The following is a 20,764-nucleotide window of genomic DNA, read 5'->3' as shown; positions in this document are numbered from 1 at the left end:
GGTACCCTAGATGGGATCCTGGAAGGGAAAAAGGATATTAGGGAAAAACTAGTGAAATTCAAATAAATTGTGGAGCTTAGTTAATAGTAATGTACCACTGTTGGTTCCTTGGTTGTGACAAATGCACACAGTAATGTAAGCAGTTAACAGTAACTGGAGAAGAGGCATATGGGAATTCTGTACTACCCTTGAGCTTTCCTAGAAATCTATTCTGAACTAAAACATTTAAGGGGCGCCTGGCTGGTTCAGTCAGCAGTGCATGCAACTCTTGATTTCAGGGTTGAGAGTTCGAGGACCACATTGTGTACACAGATTACTTAAAAAAAAAAAATCTTTGGGGGCACCTGGGTGGCTCACTCAGTTAAGCAGCCAACTCTTGGGGCGCCTGGGTGGCACAGCAGTTAAGCGTCTGCCTTCAGCTCAGGGCGTGATCCCGGCGTTATGGGATCGAGCCCCACATCAGGCTCCTCTGCTGTGAGCCTGCTTCTTCCTCTCCCACTCTCCCTGCGTGTGTTCCCTCTCTCGCTGGCTGTCTCTATCTCTGTCAAATAAATAAATAAAATCTTTAAAAAAAAAAAAAGCAGCCAACTCTTGATCTTGGCCCAGGTCATGATCTCAGGGCTGTGCAATAGAGCTCTCAGGTTCTGCACTCAGCAGGGAATCTGTTTGAGATTCTCTCCCTCCCCTTCTGCCCCTCCCCATGTGTGTGTGCTCTCTCTTTCTAAAATAAATAATTAAATCTTTTTTTTTTTTTTAAGATTTTATTTTATTTATTTAACACAGATAGAGACAGCCAGCGAGAGAGGGAACACAAGCAGGGGGAGTGGGAGAGGAAGAAGCAGGCTCATAGCGGAGGAGCCTGATGTGGGGCTCGATCCCAAAACACTGGGATCACGCCCTGAGCTGAAGGCAGACGCTTAACTGCTGTGCCACCCAGGCGCCCCATAAATAATTAAATCTTAAAAAAATAAAATAAAATCTTTAAAAAATAATAAAGTATAATAAAACATTTAAATTAAAAAATATGGGGAAGTGGGGGGCAAAGCAGCTTTGATAAATGCTATTACGGAGTGGTAGTAAAGAGAAATACATTAGCTGTTAGCTTCAATACTTATGATGTGGAAGCAGACCATTCTTAGAGTTCATCAGATATTTTTAAAAAGTTATGAAGCCTTTTTCTTTTACGATTATTTTTTTAAAAAGGTGCCTGCTTTGTCTCTAGGAACAATTTCTGACTCTCACCCAACAGTTATCAGAATATTGGCTTAATGAAATAAAGTTTCTAAAAGATCCATTGCAAACATAACAGAACACTTACTTTTACTTTTATCAAACACTTGCAACTAGTTGACGGTGTTATGACAATCTGGTCCCCCTTTGAAGTCACATGAGCCATTTTCCAGTTTGGCAACTCCAAGGCTCAAAGGCTACCAGCAGAAGTTCACTGATTTAGTTTTTTATTAAAAAAAGGGGGGGGGGCACCTGGGTGGCTCAGTCGTTAAGTGTCTGCCTTCGGCTCAGGGCGTGATCCTGGCATTCTGGGATCAAGCCCCGCATCAGGCTCCTCCACTGGGAGCCTGCTTCCTTCTTCCTCTCCCACTCCCCCGGCTTGTGTTCCCTCTCTCGCTGGCTGTCTCTCTCTCTGTCAAATAAATAAATAAAATCTTAAAAAAAAAAAAGATGGGGGGCACCTGGGTGGCTCAGTCAGAAGAGCATGTGACTCTTTTTTTTTTTTTTTTTAAAGATTTTATTTATTTATGTGACAGAGAGACAGCCAGCAAGAGAGGGAACACAGCAGGGGAGAGGGAGAGGAAGAAGCAGGCTCCCAGCCGAGGAGCCTGATGTGGGACTCGATCCCGGAACGCCAGGATCACGCCCTGAGCCGAAGGCAGACGCCTAACGACTGCGCTACCCAGGCGCCCAGAAGAGCATGTGACTCTTAATCTCGGGGTTCTGAGCCCCACATTTGGCATACAGCTTACCTTAAAAAAAAAATCAACAGGAGAAAATCAAATTTAGCTTTGTATATACAGGGAACCACAAAGATGTGAAATTCTGAAGGCAGTGAGGAAACAGGGAGGCTTATATAACAACCTGAGCTAAGGAGAGGGGTCTGAGGATACTAAGATGAGGAAGATCACTAGCAGGAAGGTGAGAGGAGATGTTTGCAAAACAAAGGGTGCCCGATTATGCAGGTTTTTTAGGTAAAGAGGAATCTCCTGAATAGCTCTCTTTCTGGTACAGGCAGGCACTTAAGGGGAACCGTAAAGAGCCTTTCCTGCATCTGCTGGGTTTCAACTGCGTTTAACTCAAAATACTTCTCATGCTGAAGTGTCCCATCTTGGGGCGGCCTGCCCTTAGCTCCTGAAGTTCCCTCCTCTGAAAAATCAAAGTTTCACACATTGTAAGTCTAGTATCAGCAGAGGTTTAGCATACAAATCTGCACATAAGCATTTTATTAATTTCTCTGTTTGGCACACAAAAGTCACAATCAGGCCTCTGCCTCCTCATACCGTCTCATCACTCTCCTGCTCATTCCCTATGCCCCATCAACGCTCAGTTCTCAGGGCAGATTTCTATTTGTCTGTCAAATCTCAGCTTAATAACAAATACACAAAAAGACACTTAACCTTAGTTATAATAAAAGATATGAGAATTAAAGCTACAATGAAATGTTTCCACCTATCAGACTGGCAAAGATTTCTTAAAAATCCGATAATGCTCTGTCTTGATTTTTCCCTGCTGAGCAAAGCCAGTTACTTCACATTTGGTCATGCTGAGTTTGCCTAAAGGTTCACTTAGGAATGCCCTCCAGGTCTTGGCTTCTGATTTTTTTTTTTCTTTCTTTCTTTTCTTTCTTCTTTCTTTCTTTCTCTCTCTCTTTCTTAAAATTTATGGACTAATTGATTGTAAGCTCTATGCCCAATGTGGGGCTTGAATTCATGATCTTGAGATCAAGAGTTGCATGTTTTATCAACTAAGCCAGCCAGGCGCCCAGGCTTCTGAAGTTTTCTTAATAAAGTATTTATAAAATCAAAGCATGTGGATAGAAAACAAGAGGCTTCATTACTAAGTCCCATTGTCTTCAACCACAGTGAACTACCTTCTTTAGGTTACCTAGAATGTTTAGCACAAGAGGCTTATAAGTTCACAGTCTACTATAACCAGAAGAGAATCGTTCCTGTTTCCAGAGTCTTTTTTTTTTCCTTCCCTCTTTTATGCCCATTTCCCAAAATGTATACTACTTTATAAAAGTGCCCCAAATCCATTACAGAACAAGATAGGGTATAAATAAGCCAAATTATCACAGATTCTAACAACTGAATGGTACTTACCAACTAACGCTAGAACGTCTTTAACACGTTCATTGTGTACCTGAAAACTCCTAGGCAGGCAAATTTGGTAACTGAGGCACAGAATTCTACTGTACGGTACTTACTTTCTTCATAGCAGCCTTCCAATCCCTGAAAACAATTGCTTTTTGCTTCTCAACTCTCTTCTTCACAGTTTTTTCAACTGTTTCTATTATAACATAGGTTTCCAAGGACCTCACCCACCAGATCACCTTTCTCTCAACAAATTATTTATAAATGGTAAGATAAAAATGCGTTTCCAAACTCGAGCAGATGCCTGTTGTGTGCATGCTTTCTAACCTTAACAAAGCCCAACGGTACTATTCCCTCCTTTGGATCAGCCGCGACCCGGGACTTCTAATGAGGCTCGGTTTCCCAGAGCAGGTCCCCAGGCCCCTCAGGCGTGTTCTCATCAATTAGCCCTCATCAATTAGCCCTGAGTTCGGACTTTCTGTTGAGAGCCGGGGAAATAGAGAAGGCAACCCAGGTCCGACTGACAGACGGCTCGGCTCAGAGAGCGCACAGAAAAACTGCTCTGAAACAAGAATGAGGCAGTTTCATTTGTGAAACCCCCCGAGGCGGGGAGGAAAAGGCTTTCCCGGGAGCAAGCGCCTCCATTACCTGGGGCTGGGCAGAAGCGCGGGGCTCCTCCCTGAAGACCTCCCGGGACCGGTCTGCGGGGGTTCTCCTCCCCGAACCCTTTCGGCCAAGGCTCCCTCTCTCGCCCGCCACGCGAACCAGAAATCGAGAGACGCACCGGATTTGAAACCGCTCGAAGCGCTCGGACACCTCGATGCACCCCGCTGCCGGCGCAGTCGGAAGTGCGTCAGAGCCCCGCCCCCGGGGGGAGTCTAACGGGGCCATAGCGGTCCCTCTAGGAACTGGGAAAGTGGTCTCGGCATCTCGGTGTCTCGGGTTCGTAGGGGGTCGAGGCGGTTTGGGGACTGGCGGAGTCGCTCCACTACGGGAACAGGGACCTAGTTCACCCCCCCCTTTTTTTAGCCAAGGAAGTGCCAACTAGGTAAAGTCTTGGGCGGTTCTCCCACCCGATCCCCGACGTCCCGGTCCAGGGAAGGGTCCCCTCGTGGACTTCAGAGCCCGGTTCGCCCGTGACCTGGGCCCGTCACTTCGTGAGAACTTGATCCACGTTTATGGACACGGAGCCCCACATTTGGCCCACGAAGTCAGAGATTGAGTGATCACTGTAAGACTTGAGTCACGGGGGCATCAATCTGAACAGAATTCTGGGCAGAAATCTCAGAGGCTGCCTTCTAAGGTGCTCCTGATGCTGGGGGGCTTGTTAGAGAAGTCTCTGCCTGCCTTTTTCTTCCTCTGCTTCTGCTCAGCTGCAGGTTTCAGACTAGATTCTCAGTGTTTCTTTCTTCATTGAGTTTACTTTTGCCTGATCCTGAACCCTCAAAAGGCACGTGAAATTCCCTGCCTAAATGCACCATAACTTTATAGAAACATGGTATCATTTACCCCCCTCTCTTTTTGGGGGGGGGTCACTGAAATTTTTTAAATTTTTTATTTTAATTTTCAAAGACAAATGTAGGGAGGATGACAGTGAACTTCCATGTACCACCTGGCCAGTTCATCACATGGTCAGTCTTCTTTCATTAATTCATTCCCCCAGTGCATGGTCAGACATCTAAGATGGGTGGATTCTGGCTGCCACCTGTTAAGAGGCACCAAAAGCAAACTGGAAGGTGTGAGGTCTGAACACCATACCATCCCACCGGAGAGAATCTCGAGAATTTTTCCTTTAGGTAGGAGAAGAGGGGAGAATGAAGGACAAAGTCGTCATAGTTTTCAAATATGTAAAGAGTTGTCATTTCCAAAAGAAATTTGTTTTATAGGACCCCAGAATTCAGAACTAAGACCAATGAATGGAAATGCTAGAAAAGTTCAATATAAGGAAGGACTTCCTAATGGAGTTACTCAAAATGGCCACTTCCTGTATCAGCTGGTGCTGTCTTGAAGAAGTGGGAGAGCCCTGGGGATGGGGAGCTCAGGAGGATTGCAGAGCACATTTTTGGGCTAGAGGACCTTTAACATCTTCATACAGCTTGCCCTATACCCCTGTTAGTTTTTCCTTGACCTCTAACCCTTTCACAACACTCCTTCACCGTTACCGTTCCCTCCATTTACCTCCTTACAGCACTTACTACGGGCAAGGTACTGTTAAGCACTTGGTTTCCCTTCCTTATTGATGCATTAAAAACCTCAAAACTTAGCAACTTAACACAATAATCATCATTTCTCATATGATCTCACAAATCTGTGGCTTGGCTGGGTTCTCCTGCTTCCTGTGGTGTCAACTAAGGAGCTGGGATGGCTGGCAGTTGATGCTGGCCCACAGATTGGAAGTTCAGCTGGGATGTGGGCTTGGGGTTCATCACTCCTCCATGTGAGGGTCTCTCCGTGGCTGCTTGGGCTTCCTCATGATACCACTGGCTTCCTTAAGAGGTCAAGGTAGAACTTGCAGATGTTTAGGGCCCAGCCTTGGAAGTTACAGAGCATCATTTCCACCACATTAGATTGTTAAAACAGGCCATTGGGCCAGATTCAAGGGGAAGACAAGACAGACTCTATTTCTTGGTCACGTTGCAAAAGAGTATGTGGGATGGGAGATAATGTTGTGACTATCTTTGGAAACAATCTACTACACACATATATCTTCATGATATCAATCCTATGAAATACTATAGTCCCGAGAATACTTACCCTGTGCAATATTAAAATCTCTGTTTTACAGATCAGGAAACTAAGTACCAGCGCAGAAAAGTAAGGACCTTGACCAGGGTCATACAAGTGATCTGTGGGAAAGGCAAGACTCAGACTTGGCTCTTTCTCCAAAGCCTATGCTTTTAGGCACTCTGCTACCTCTGAGCTAGACTGGAGGAAGAGATGGTTGAAGGGAACAGAATCACTGGGAAAACCAGGAAACCCACACAATTCCATGAGCCACATGTGTGTTGATGCCTTGGTAGTGCTCTCTCCAGCCTCTTCGTCAAAACGATCTTTGCCTAGCCAGGCAACCAGTGAGCTGTGATGTTGGGGCTCGAAGGGAATCCTTCCGATTCCAAGCTTGTTGCTCTTTCTAAAGCCAAGGAGGGGTGTCTGGGTGGTTCAGTCGGTTAAGCGTCCAACTCCTGATTTCGGCTCAGGTCATGATCTCAGTGTCATGAGATGGAGCCCCACATCGGGCTTTGCACTCAGCCGGGAGTCTGCTTGAGATTCTCTGTCTCCTTTTCCCTCTACGCCTCCCCCTGCTTGTGCACACGCTCTCTCTCTCTCAAATAAATAAATAATGAAAATCTTAAAAAAAAAAAAAAAAAGCAAAGAGGCCCAGAGTTGGAAAATATTAATGCCAACATAGACCTTATGGATGATCTGGTTAAGCTCTTATTTTCAGATGAAGAAACCAGTGCCTGGAGAAGTCTGATCCAAGGCACATTAGTGAGCTAGTTAGAAGCAGAGCTGAGAGTAGGATCAAGATTCTCTAATTCAATCCTGCGTCCTTACTATATCTCAACAGATTTTTTTAAATAGCATTAGGAAGGTCAATATGCTATCCTTCCAAATCATCGTATATTACAGCAAGTTAACTTAGGATGAGTTTTTATTTTCTTCCGTTAATAAGACTATGACCATATGGCACGACCACAGGGGAGCAAAGGAAAAGTTAGCTACCTTGCCTGGTGGCTGACCGTGATCTGTCACCTGCATTTCCTCTTCAGAGCAGTTTTGATTTCTAAGAACGTCATACTTTTCCCAGTGAATTCATTCAACAAACACCAAGAATGTGTCAGGCATTGTGTTAAAAGCAAAGGAAAGGGGGCGCCTGGGTGGCTTAGTCGGCTGAGCGTCCAACTCTAGATTTCAGCTCAGGTCATGATCTCAGGGTGGTGAGGGGGAGCCCCACGTCAGGCTCCCTGCTGAGCGTGCAGTCTGCGTAAGCTTCTCTCCCTCTCCCTCTGCTCCTCCCCCCCGCTTGAGCTCTCGCAAAATAAATAAGTAAATAAAAGCACAAGGAAAAAATGAAAAATACACACAGTTCTTGGCAGATATGTAAACAAATAATTGCAGATGTGGTCACTGAGAAGAGAGCGGAGACCAGTAAACGGTAACTGAATGTGTCATTTTGGGCAACCACAGTCTAACCTCTTGTAACATGGAAACATTCCTTCTTTGACAGCCCTCTGCTTCTAACCATTTACATGGCAGGGAGCTTACTAATTTAGAGAACAGTTCCCTCCTTTCAGAGAGTTCTAATTCTGAAAGTTCTTTCAATTAAAGCAAAAATCTGGGGCAGCTGGCTGGCTCAGTGGGTGGAGCATGCAACGCTTTTTCTCAAAGTTGTAGGTTCGAGCCCCATGTTGGGTGTAGAGATGACTTAAAAAGTAACAGGGACCCCTGGGTGGTGCAGTCGGTTAAGAGTCCCAATCTTGGCTTCACCTCAATTCATGATTTCAGGGTGGTGAGATCCGCCCTGTGCGGGCTCCGTGCTCAGTGCGGAGTCTACTAAAGTTTCTCTCTCTCCCTCTGCCCCTCCCCTTGCTCACTTGGTTTCTCTCTAAAATAAATAAATCTTAAAATAATAAAAATAATAAATTAAAACAAAAATCTATGTTCCTACAATTTCAACTCATTGACCTGGTCTTGATTGGTCCTTTTCTCTCACAAAATGCAGTTGTTCTTCTTGTCAGCCCTTTAAAATATCTGAACAGTATCGTGTCCCAGCGATCACCTACACAGTTCCATGGTCTCATCTGAAGGTTGCTGCTGAATCTTGGACTGTAAGCACTCACTTGGGCGGCACATTCACTGAATCTTGGACTGTAAAATGTTTGAGGGCCCTTGGAGGGTCCACAGTTCCTAAATGACCTCCATACTCTCCCATCTTTCTCTGCACTACCCAGTTGTCTTTTGTCTTGAAAAAGCGTTTCCCTCTCCTTCGTGGCAGAAATCTGGAAGGGGAAAAGCTACCAGTGGTTACTGTAGGCTCTGGCTTCCTCCTGACCCTTCCAGAAGCATGGGTCATGTTTCTCCCTCAAATGTGCCTTTCTAGATCTTGCTTACTCATTCTCACGTTCTACTGGCCAAGCATGCTGTCACTATGCTTGGCCAGTAGAGGGTGATCATACCTTGATCTCTCCTAGAACAGGGCTGGGCAAACTTCTCACCCATTACAGCTGTGAAAACTTGCCTTTTTATTTCCCAGAAGGAGTCTGCATGTACAGCATGTTGGGGAGCTGCAAAGACATTCATTCAGCTGAAGAAAATGAAAGGAGGGGTGCCCAGCTGGCTCAGTTGGAAGAGCATGCAATGTGCGATCTCAGGGTTGTGAGTTCAAGCCCCACGTTGAATGTAGAGTTTACTTTTAAAAAATATTTTAAAAAGAAAGAAAAAGAAAATGAAAGGCAAAGAGGATACAAGCAGAGTGATGTAGTTAGACAACCCGTAGCTTACAGCCGGGGCTCTGCGGCTAATGAGCCCTGTGAGATTTAGATCCGCAACTTGATGATCTGGAAAATGGGCAGAACACTACCTTCTCAGACAAGTTTAAGAAATATCTGCACCCAGGGACACCTGGGTGGCTCAGTTGGTTAAGCGTCTGCCTTTGGCTCAGGTCATGATACCAGGGTCCTGGGATTGAGCCCCACATCCAGCTCCCTGCTCAGCGGGGAGTCTGCTTTTCCCTCTCTCTCTGCCTGACGCTCCCCCTTCTTGTGCCCTCTCTCTCTCTCTCTGTTAAGCAAACCAACAAATCTTAAAAAAAAAAAGAAATGTCTGCACCCAGTGTGGGGCTCAAATTCACAACCCTGAGATCAAGAGTTGCATGCTTTACCGACTGAGCCAGCCAGGTGCCCCACCTTCTCTGACAACTTTAAAGCATTTGGATCACACGAAAGTGAACTAGCAACTGACTACACCAACAGTAAGAGATCCGTAATCTTCAACATTCTTGGCTATAATATTATTTCTGATGTCCTCTCTGGTTTAATGTTATCCACCCCCTTCCATGCCCCCTTCCCCACAGATAGATGTGGCTGCACGTATCACAGATTCTTGTTTTTCAATTCTGCCTTCTCTGGAGAGCCACCTGCCTTCTTCTTAACAAGAGAGGGTAGGGGCGCCTGGGGGGCTTGGTCAGGTAAGCATCTGACCCTTGACTTCGGCTCACGTCATGATCTCAGGGTGGTGAGATTGAGCCCCACCTGGAGCCCCTAGTCTGGGTCGTGCTCAGCAGGGAGCCTGCTTGAGATTCGTTCTCCCATTCCCTCTGCCCCTCTCCCCCACTCGAGTGTGTGCGGTCTCAAATAAATAAATCTGAAATAAATAAATAAATAAATAAAGAGAGAGAGAGAGAGTAAAGTTTCCTGCCAAGACTTTTACAAGAGCAGGTTGCAAGCTGTTCCCCTAGTTTCTGGAAGAAGCTGGAAAATTTTGCATATTCTCAGAATAGAAGGAGACCATGAAGGGCATGTGGCCCAGTCCTTCCTCACGCAAACTCCCTTCCAGCGCAGGGCCCGAGGTCCCGCAGCCAGACCTGAGTGAACTGATGCGGCTCTGGCCGGCCCCGCACAAGGTTCTTTCTTCTGCCCGTGGCTTCTGCAGAGACTACTCCTGCTTGTGCAGCCGGTGCCCCGCACTCCCCCAGGGACCACCGTTCACCTTATCAGGGAGTGATCAGAGAACTGTGTGGTTGTCACAACTCACCAACAGAAGGCAGGCGAGTAAGCGTCTGGAGGAAGGGATGCCTTTTCCTAATTTGTCTGAGTCCCGAGTCCTGGTAGCAGCGAGGCTGAGCCATTTCGCTTATCTGCCTCACTCACTGCTGTATCGCTTTCCTTTCCTTATTCCTAGCGCGTGGCCTGACAATGTTTGTTGAAAACGACTTTTGTTTCTATGTCTTGGAATCATGCAGGACAAATTGAATCCCTCTTGCATCCCTCTTTAGATACTTGAGGGCAGAGACCAAGTTCCCAGTGCGTTTTCTCTTCATCAAGGACATATGAGGTGGTTTTGCTTTTGTTATCCTGCACTTGGACCGTTTCTCTTTTAACATGTGGAATCCAGAACCAAAGTTAGGGCACACAATAAAGATGACCCAGGTAGGGTCGAGTCAGACTACCACCTCCTAAGCTCAAGAATCCGGAGTGGAGGCCATGCTTTAGACTTGGGGGCAGTGGTGACTACTGGCACAGGGACATGGGTAGTTTGGGACAAGCAAGGCCCCTTAAGCCTGTGTTTCCATTATTCCAGCGGTCATCTGGCCCCCTGGAGGATCTGGGGTTGCAAAGAAACGCGCATCAGCTGAGGGAAGGGGGCAACTTGAGAGAATCCCTGAGGCCGTGTGAAATTTTGTACCTAAAATTTGGGACTGAAATGGGCCCAGAGCCAGGGTCCCCAATTTCACAAAGACCTGATTTCAAGGTTATGTGTGTTTTAGGGATTTGTGGGATGGAGGACACGCCAGCATGTTTCACTTAAAAAAGTGAGACTTTTGTGAGGAGTAAATAAACATTCGGGAGAGAAGATCGAGAGGCCCCTAGAGGAAGTATTTTTGGCACACTTAAACGTCAGGCACTGTGGTACGTGCCTTACATGTAACGACTCATTTAATGCTTATGGTAACTCTATGCCCATTTTGCAGATGAGGTCACTAAGACACAGCAAGTAAGTGGTGGATGGATTCGATCCTAGGCAAACGCTCCACTCACAATGCCTGTGGGCAGTTAACCGTTGCGCTAGGCTGCTCCATACACTTAGCTGTGCGATCACGGAAGTGACTCGTGAAGGGAGACTTGAGCTCATAAAGGAGAACAAGGGACAACAAAGTAGTGGAAAGAACCTGGCTGCTTGACAAGTCACACACTTGGTCTGAAAACCAGCTCTGGGGGCGCCTGGCTGACTTAGTCAGTAAAGCACGCGACTCTTGATCTCGGGGTTGTGAATTCAAGCCCTGAGTTGGGTGCAGAGATTACTTAAAAATAAATAAGTAAACTTACAAAAAAATACAATAAAATCCAGCTCTGCCATTTCTTTTGTAAGCTGCTTCACTTCCTGGGCCTGTTTCTGCACTTGTAGGACGAGGGAACCATCTTTGTAAAGCTGATGTGTGGATTAGAGAAAATTCATTGTTCTTATTCATGAGTGAAGGAGAGAGAGGGACTGAAGGACAGCCTAATACAAGCCACTGCCAACAGTTTCAAGAAAATGGCCAAATGTTCTAGAAAAGGGAGAATGAAGGCGTGAGAAAATGCTGTCACGTATGCCGGTGATCTTTTGCTGCTTGGTTTAAGTGGTTGGGGAAGAGCTGAATTCCAGGAGCTTTAAGAGCGAGATCGGCAGCAGAGATGAGAAGTGGTCATGGTCCACTTGGTAGAGGAATTTAGTAGCCAAAAGGAAAGGACAAGGTCAAACGAAAGATTGCCTCGCTCCTTAAAGCTACAGGTGTGTGCTTAGCGAAATGCACAACGGGTGTTTCGGGGTGAGGAGGAGCGGGGAGGCACCAGAGAGCGAGGCCAGGGGCTCCAGGGAGCAGGACGGACCAGACCGTGAGGCACGTCCCAGTGGCCTCAGGCTGCTGGGAAGGAACACTGAGGGGCATCTGCTGAGAGTGACGTGAAGCCATGATCAGCCTGGGGATTTGGAGAGCAGGAGACACCTGCAGCGGGAACCCAAGACTACGGCAGCGAAGATCTTCCAGCAGGGCAAGGGTAGAAGGCAGGTGCCACATCTGCATGTTTCCCTCGGGCAGCTGCGATGAAGGCTCAGGAAGAGAGGCAGGGGAAGCAGCCGTCAGGTTTGACCGGGACTGCAGACTGAAAAGGTGAGGAGGGAAGCTCCTGGAAGGAACCCTGACCCTCGACTCCTGTGGCTCTTGTGTGCCCTGCGGACTGCTGTAAGGTTCTAGTCCTCTCCATGCCCCAGGCGGGTTTTATCAGGTCAGGGCCAGAATCTGCCTCAGGGCCCATCCTCCACAGCAGTAACCAAGTTCAAGAACATACTGGATCTCTCCCCGTTTCTGCCTGCTCTGTCCCTCACTTTGGTTCTCTGGAATCACTTCCTAAAATAATCACCTGCCCACAAGCCCTCACTTCAGGTTCTGCTGTCCGGGGGGCCCAGGCTAGGACAGTGGCCCAGGAAGAGGTGAACTTCCCCTGAACTGGGATTGCACTACGAAGATCAATGAGGAAAAATACATTTCCCCCCCACATGTGCCACCTTTTACTTACTTCAAGTTAAAAAAACCCTGCGTATTCCACTAAAAATTGTTTATTCCACTGCTGCCCTGGAAAGCAAGCAGAGCACAAGTTAGTGTTCCTTAAGGACCCTGAAACCAAAGCAGATAGAACATTCTGTGCCTCGATTCTGGTTTCTAAATAGGGCGAATAAATCAATTATTTAAATGAGACAAAGTAAAAAAAAAAAAAATCAAATGGAGTTTGTTTCACTCTGTTATGCAATCACAAAACCAGGTTATTGGGCGAGAGGTCACCGTGTGAAGGTCTGAACTATCAGATCACATGCCGACCATTAGGATGTTCAGTGTTCTCTGAGTTTCATAAATGGTCAAAGGTCGTACTTTTTTCTGAGTTTCTAAAGGTTGTACTTTAATAGTTCCATCTTCTAAGAAAATCATGTTTGGGGTGGGGGGATGACTGAAAGCTACTTTACTCCATGGTTTTTCATCTGGTTGGCCTCCTTCTGAGAAGCTACCTAGGATTCGAAGCTCCCGTGAAGGAGGAGGGCCTGCGGGTCGCGGGTCCGGTGTTTACCTTTGAAAATATGCTTTTTTGCCTCATCCGGAATGTGTGCATTTATGCAACCAAGAGTGAGAAAAAACGCACGCCGCCAACATTGCCACCTAGAAGTGATAATTTATTGTTTTACCATGACCCAGAAGAGAAACGACATAGAGATTTATCACAATTCCCCACAATTTCCTTCCCCATCTGCTCCAACATTTGTCAGACACCACCGGCCTCCTAAAATGGACCACTGACTATAAACGCATGTAAATGGTACTTTGCTGCCATTTCTCATGATGGAAACTTCAGTCCTCCATCAAGTTTTCAAATTATTTCCAATAAAGGAGTTCCTTAGCTTTTTAAAAAACCAACCACTTGCCCTCTAAGATTCCATTATTTATTCAAAGAAGCCTTCCTAGAAAGGTTAATGAGGATTTTAAATGAACAAATTCAATTTAAAAATCACTTACTGAACATCTACCAAGCATCTGGACTCTTCTAAGACTAGCGAAATCAAAGGCCAGGTTTCAACAGCAATAACTTAATTCTGCGGGTATACAAAGACAAGTTTCTTCTTTTGGTCTAATTTATTCTAAACTAAGAAACTAGGGACTGACAAAACAGGAAAGGTTTGTCTTCTCCAGTCTACAGATAAACAAGACAATGCCTGAGTTAGCTCTCTATATAGATTTAGGCTTATCATGTTGACCTGGTTGTAATAATCTATATTTAACTACAAGTTAATAAAAATACATATGTTCATTTTAAAATAATTGCTGATTTTGCTTGCAACACCCCCCCTCCTTAGCCTTAAACTCGTATTATTTTTAGACCAATTTTCCCGCACAATCACTGTCCGCTGCCCCCTCCCCCCATCTATTTGTTCTCACGGAAGCAGCCCTGCTACGAGCAGAAGCAGCTCTAAGCCTAACATGCTTTGTCCTTGCTAGGGCGGAAAGAAACCTTACCTAAACTGTTCAGAGGCTGAGGTGAGGGGGAAGGCAAGCGAGCAACACACCTGAGTCGGGGCGACTGCAGCTGCCTCGTCCCTTCCCTGGACCCAAGGAACTTAAAACCCAAATCTGAAACTGGAATGACATCCGAGTTTTAATGCCACCTTTCAATCATTCACAGGTCTCATTTTTTTTCTTCGTCTCTTAAAACAGCCTCACTGCTTAATGAGTGCTTGCGGAAGGGAGAAAGTTTAACTTGAAGACCAATTCGCTTTGCTGACTCCTGTGTAACTTAAGTCTTAAGTGAGCCACGATCCTTTACGTAAATGGAGGGGAGAAATCTTAAAAGACTTAAAGAAAAAAAACGCTGTTACAATAACATTGTTCAGAAGTCAACCTAATGCCTCTCCTTACCTTCCACTGTTGCAGGATAAAGAGAAAAACACGAGGTTTGCGGTATCCGCTGTTAAACAGAACCAGACAATACGAAACTCAGTTCTCATGTTAAGACATTCTGTCGAATGAGATGTCCAAAGTATTTCTCCAACTTTTGTGTGACCTGTCGAATTGGAGATGGCTTAGCCTCCCTATAACTTCAAGTTTGTTTTACAAAGCTTTGAAAAGTAAAACAGATAATTTCATCTTCAGATAGAATAAAAAAATTTGAGTAGCAAAATAAGTAACTGTTTTTAAATGTACAGTAGTGTGTCCATTCTAAAAACAAAACCTAAACCTATGTTAGGAAAACTTTTCAAATAATGCTTTTTATTGAATTCTCCAGTAGTAGTTGAAATAAAAATCTACTCTAACATCTACGAAACGATCTATTTATACCACTTAATTTCCTCTTCTCTGATTCTACGTTTCACTTCGCAACCTGCAGACCTTCATTTGGTTTCCCAGACGGGGAACCCAGCCCCCTCATAAATATTTCGGAGAAGTTGCTCAGAGTGGGACACACAAAAATATGGCTCCTCTGGCCCAGTATTGCTGTCACCGTTTGACTATGTTTTAATACTGTTACTCCAATTCGCATAATGAATCTTCCACGAGGATGGTAGGGTGAACCTGGTTAGCTAGCTTCCCATGGGGACTTCAGGGTGACCAGACCCTGGAATAAAAGGTGATCAACTCTAGGATAAAAAGGAGGAAAAAATTCCTTCACAGCTATGAATCTTCAGAAGCCTTTCAATAGTCGCGGGGAAGGAACAATCGGGGAAGGGAGTGGAGGGCAGGGAAGGTAAACAGGAGCCCAGCCAAAGGGAATACTGCAAAATGCTTCTCCACCCTTGTCAGAAAAACTTCCTGCCATGCCAGGAAGGAACTGGATGCACCCGTGCCTATTTTCCAGGAAAGAGCCCAACTTGGTGCTTTGCTACACCAAATTTCCTAAGCACGAAGATTAGTTAGTGGGGGAAGGACTATGGTTTTCACAATCTGGTCAGGTTAAGTGGTCCCACTGGCCTTGCCAGGGCACTCCCCACTCTCAATTCACAGAGAAGCCCCCCACCCCCCACCCCCGCCCAAGCTCCTAGAACCCATTTTCTTTGCCTGGAATGGTGAGCTGGCAGCTAAGGGGTCCACTTTCTGGCTTTGAAGAGAAAATGCTCAGGAAGCTGCAGACGTTTCTAGGAACTGTTTCAACTTAGAGCCCTATTAACCTGTCTCCCCTAAGGAATCTCCCAATTTCCTCTCCTGACTTGGTTAAGCACCAAACTATGAAGGTTTTCTCTCATTTTCCCCCTCCTCAGGTCTGTAAACTGACTTTTTGTCTATACCCACATCACCTCCCCTTCACTACTCCAAAACTTTGCTCTTTTGGAGTAATGTGTTCTGTCAAATAGATTAAAATAAAATACATTATCTGCTTACAGGGAATATACAGAATAACAACCGGGGTCAGAGGTACAAAACACGGACACTGACACTGTGGTCGTACAAAATATATAGAAGTCCCCAGCATGAACAATTTTGCCTTCTGTTTAGCATTTCCCCACATTTTTTTTTTCTTCTGTGGATCCTCTGGAGTTATGATTGAGCCTCCTCTGCAGTGTTTCTTAAATTCATTACATGATTGGAACATACTGACGGAATTCGTTTTCTGTCCAAAGCGATGAGTGGTACACATGAAAGTTTTCCTCACAGACAATATTAATAAAGTTTATTTACAGTGTAAGCTTTCTGATGCTAAGGGCTGAGATGGGATGGAAGGCTTTGCCATACGTATCGCATTCATGAAGTTCTTCTCTGGAATGAATTCTCTGATGTATGTGAGATGTCAACTGTCACGCACGTCAAACACGGCGAATTCTCTGTACAAAAATTTAGCACAGTCTCACTTTTATGCCTTTAATAAAATACTAAGTGTCTTACCTATCGAGATGCCTCACAGATCTATATTCTCAGGCTGTAGCTTTGCCTGCCGGGAGCAGAACAAATTCCCCACGATCTGAAGAATTTCACTTCTCTCCCTGGCAGGTTTATTTAAGGTATATTCTTAAAAACCCTTCAAAGACTTCCATTAGGTCAACTAGCATGCTAATGGTTAACTACGGAGTACTTCAGCTGTTAACAGACTTAGCCGGTCAAGAACTTCCGAATGTCCCGACGCTAATGAGCTGTGTAAGCCTTTCGGACCATGACCCAGTTACACTTCGCACTGGGCAGCAGATAAATGGACGCGACGTGAATGGTTTTAATCAACGGCCGGAGCCTGGCTTCTTCAGAAAACGCATTTTCAAATGGCTGCTTGAAGGAGTGTGTCTGACTGAATTTGCAGAACACGAACGATGGCTGCATGATGTCAGCACGCAGCTGTGGCTAAAGAAAGGCCATGTGGAACCAACCGAAGTTCGCTGCCTCTCCGGAACAGTCGGCGCTCTGACGGGTGCCCAAGCTGAAGCACCTCTGTTCTCTCAGGGCCTCCCGGGGGCAAGTCTGTGCCGCCGAGCACCAGCGGTTTCGTGTGAAGCTTCCACTGCGGCTCACTTTTGGAAGAAAACCGTGACAGCACTTCTTCCACCTTCGTTTACTATAAAAAGCCAGTCAGGTTTACTCTTGTCTGCAGGCAACACTGATGGAACTGCTTAGAAGCTCCAGGGCAGTCGTGGTTGGTCCCAGTTGTAAAGACAGGCCGAAGAACCACTGCTGCGCAGAACTGTAGTTTGGTTGGAGCGGAGGCCACGGTTGCCCCCACCTCTCTGGCTCCCCAGGACGCCATGCCGTCTGGTGGGCTCGAGTTGTCGGTCAGCAGACAACTGGGGAAGGATGACAGTTTTAGTTGCCTCTTGAGGGAAAAACTCAAATGCTATGTGGGGTTCTCCTGGTAGGGGGAGAGTCTTCGGGTCTGCTCTTAGTCTAAGTTCCTGCAGGGCTGTCCGCCATCATTTGCGCATTCTCGCGAGCAGAGACCTCTCTACCCAAGTCCCCGAGGACTGCCTGTGTTGCCAATGATACCTGGGTCTCCCGTGCGTGTATCCGAGAACCGTCTGTCATTAGCTTCTAGGCAGCCGAGTGCTTCCCCCTGCACAGACGATGGAAAAGATCAGTTTCATAGCCTCCCCTCAGTCTCCAGGGACGAGAAACAGGAAAGACCCTGTGCAGTTCAACTATGATACGACCAACCGCACCTCAGCTTGTTGGTGAACTTCCCAGAGCAACAAACACGTTGGGTAATTGCCAGCTAATGGTATCAAATGCCTTTGCAAAGCTTCTGCAAAGTGTGGGGGGAAAATCCACTCTACACCTTTCCTTGTTCTGAAAATCAACAAAAAATCACATCTTGTGCACTGTATCATTTAGTTACAAATGATTCAGAAAGTGCCTAAATGATCGTGTTGTTCATCAGCTGACTTAAGAGAATTCTGGCTAAGATCTTTCACCACAGAAAGAGGTCAAGACGCGGCCTTAGTCAAAGTTCCTATTTTTCTTAAGATGATGACGAGAGAGTCGTTTCTGACATTCCGTGGTATTTACTCACAGATTTGTGTTTAGAAGAGTCTATGCAGGCAGCTAGCCAGCGGCTTTCTTTTATATTCAGGATAAAAAGAGCGTCAGACCCTGGAGCTGTAGCATGCTCGGGCTCCGAAGGTCCTCTTCAAAAGCTGGGCCAGGCTACCCTACTTCGGGTGCTCATGATCCGCACAGGGCTTTACCGTAAGCACAGAAGTCCTGGTACAAGCCAGGTATACTGAGTGCCTCTTTCGTGTTCAGCACTGTGTCCAGTGCTGTCAGGGATAGAGATCCCCTGATGATCGAAGCAGCTCTTTGGGGAGGGGGCGTGATGGAAACTTTCATACAACGAAACGGCGGAGGATTAAAAGACAGTCTACAATCAATCAAGTGCTAACTTGTGGAGAAATGCATTTCGGAGTGCGATAGTGCTAAGGGAGAGAAGGGTCTGGAATCATTGTTGCCATGTCAGGAGAATTTATCTCAGCGATGAGGATAGAACCATCTACATTTGTTGCGATCCTTTGGAACTGTAGACTGGTGCACATACCCTCTTTCAGGAAGAGCTAGAAATCTTTGGTTTGATACCGATCAGCACAGTCCTAGATTTCTATAACTTTGGCAGGCTACCAGTGATCATATATATAACTTACTGTATATATAACTAGTTTGAGCAGCATGTCCCAATGCAGTTTGTTTTAACGGTTCCTCGTTTTTGAGAAATAAGGTTGGCCAAGTAGCGCTTGTTTGCGGCAAGCAGCTTCAAAACCCCGGTATCGCTTTCACAGAGCCAATCTTAATCTTTCAATTCTACATGGTGGTTGCTGAGTCCGAGCGCGCCTTAAAGATATCCTCATTACTGAAAAGCTTGACATTTGACTGTATGTGTGCTTTTATCTTGCATGGAAATATCGTGTGGATTCTCCATAGGACTAGCTTTTCCCTGCAGGGGCCGTGTGAAGGATTACGTGCCCACAGACGACGCAAAGGCGGAACACTGCTTATGAACTACAAGGATCCTGAAGTGTGATTTTTTTCCTTTTAATCTGTTGAGGCCCTCTTTTTTTCCCCTCCGTGGGCACACATCTCTGAAGTAATTTTGGAAACAAAAGGGGGAAATGGCTTGTTGACGAATCCTCGAATCCTCGCTTTACACACAGCTTTTCAGGAATGCGCCGAACGCGTCGAGGGAGGCGGGGCTGTACTCGGAGGTTCGCTCTCTGGTGTGGATCCTGTGATGCAGAGTGAGGGTCGAGCTCCGGGTGAAGGCCTTGCCGCACTTAGTGCACTTATAGGGCTTTTCTCGGGTGTGAATTCTCCGATGCAAAATAAGGTACGAGTTTCGGTTGAAAGCTTTTCCGCATTCACTACATTCATAGGGTTTCTCCCCCGTGTGGATCCTCTGATGTTTAGTAAGGTCTGAGCTCTGGCTGAAGGCCTTCCCACACTCGTTACATTCATAGGGTTTCTCTCCAGAGTGGATTCGCTGATGGAGAATGAGATTCGAACTGTGACTGAAGGCTTTGCCACACTCGTTACATTCATGAGGTTTCTCTCCTGTGTGAATTCTCTGATGCAGGACCAGGTTTGAGTTAAGACTGAAGGCTTTCCCACACTCGCTACATTCATAGGGCTTTTCTCCAGTGTGGATTATTTTATGGCGAATAAGGCTTGAACTCCTCGTGAAGCATTTACCACATTCATCACATCTGTGAGACTTTGCTCCCGTTGGCGCTTCTTCAGGGGCGTTAAAGTTTGAACTCAGACTGAAGCTTCTTCCCAAACCTTTACCCTTCTCCCTTGGACCTCTCTCTCCCGTGGTGGTTTTTTTTTCCTTGACTGTAGCTGGCCCCGGATCTCTTTTTTCTCTTCCAGTTTTTTCCTCAGGGTTTCTCTGCTGCCTTTCTCCTGTTCTGCCCTGCTGTTCACGTTTTTCTCCAAAATCTTTCTGGAATCTTCCTGCTGTCTCCCCACGTGACGCTGAGTCTTCTGCGATTTCAGCCTTTGAGGTTGACTCCTCATTTTCATTCCTGTTTTCACAACCTGACACAATAGAAAATACAAATGGCACCATTTTCTTTTGAATATGTGGGTTAATCAACTGACACTGTTTTCCTGGAAGCTTCTACATGCCTGCAAAATGACCTCATAGTATTAACTGGGGATAAAACTGGAGAAAAACAGGGGGAAAGAATCGGGACAACAGGGAGTAGAGCTGGGGAAGGAGAGGGCGGGCTGAGTGGGAGGACAGCAGAGGGAGCATGGGGTGAGGGCGCGGGGAAGAGAAGAGGGAACAGAACCAGTTAGGGAAGGAAGGGATGAGGAAAGAAGGAACATAAGAGGTCACAATTCACAGTTTAAGGATTTGGTCACCCAATAATTAATATGAAGGAATACACATTAAAAAAAATCATGTTCTGTTTCTAAAATATTAAGTGTGAGTTTGAACAAAGAGAATGGACAGGTCCCTTCTAGAAACGGAAAGCGTTACTAGTCCACAAAGGAAGGCATATACATAGTTAACAAAGGAAAAGTGAATACTCCGATTCTGTGAGGTTTTTATCAAGTCCATGGTTAAGGGACAGCACAGGAGCTCTGGACTTGGCGGGTTACATGGGTCTTCAGACACAGGAATTTCTCTCCTCCAGCAAGAGCAGCACAGAGCTGACAGTGCTCAAGTATTAGAGACGAGGGTGAGGAAGTTGGCTGGGGCATCAGTAAACGTAATTGAAACCTTCACTGA

The 20,764-nt window shown here is 46.0% G+C and overlaps 1 protein-coding gene across 4 annotated transcripts in view; it reads right to left on the bottom strand.

Moving 5' to 3' along the window:
• Nucleotides 1–20,764, bottom strand: part of LOC103670106 (zinc finger protein 3) — a 61,448-nt gene that overhangs the window by 26,095 nt on the left and 14,589 nt on the right. Inside the window, exon 6 of one of the 4 annotated variants that reach the window (XM_040634819.1) lies at nt 19,246–20,064. In XM_040634819.1, coding sequence (XP_040490753.1) covers nt 19,246–20,064 — 819 coding nt within the window. Of the gene's footprint in view, nt 1–3,974; nt 4,233–19,245; nt 20,065–20,764 lie in introns of those variants that run through there. The other 3 variants (XM_008698399.2, XM_008698401.2, XM_008698400.2) reach the window with 3 other exon arrangements.

The sequence above is a fragment of the Ursus maritimus genome, unplaced genomic scaffold (genome assembly GCF_017311325.1).
Source record: "Ursus maritimus isolate PB19 unplaced genomic scaffold, ASM1731132v1 scaffold_2, whole genome shotgun sequence".
Lineage (NCBI taxonomy): Eukaryota > Metazoa > Chordata > Mammalia > Carnivora > Ursidae > Ursus > Ursus maritimus.
The sequence above is the reverse complement of the archived record's forward strand: the minus strand, read 5'-3'. Positions and strand labels throughout refer to the sequence as shown.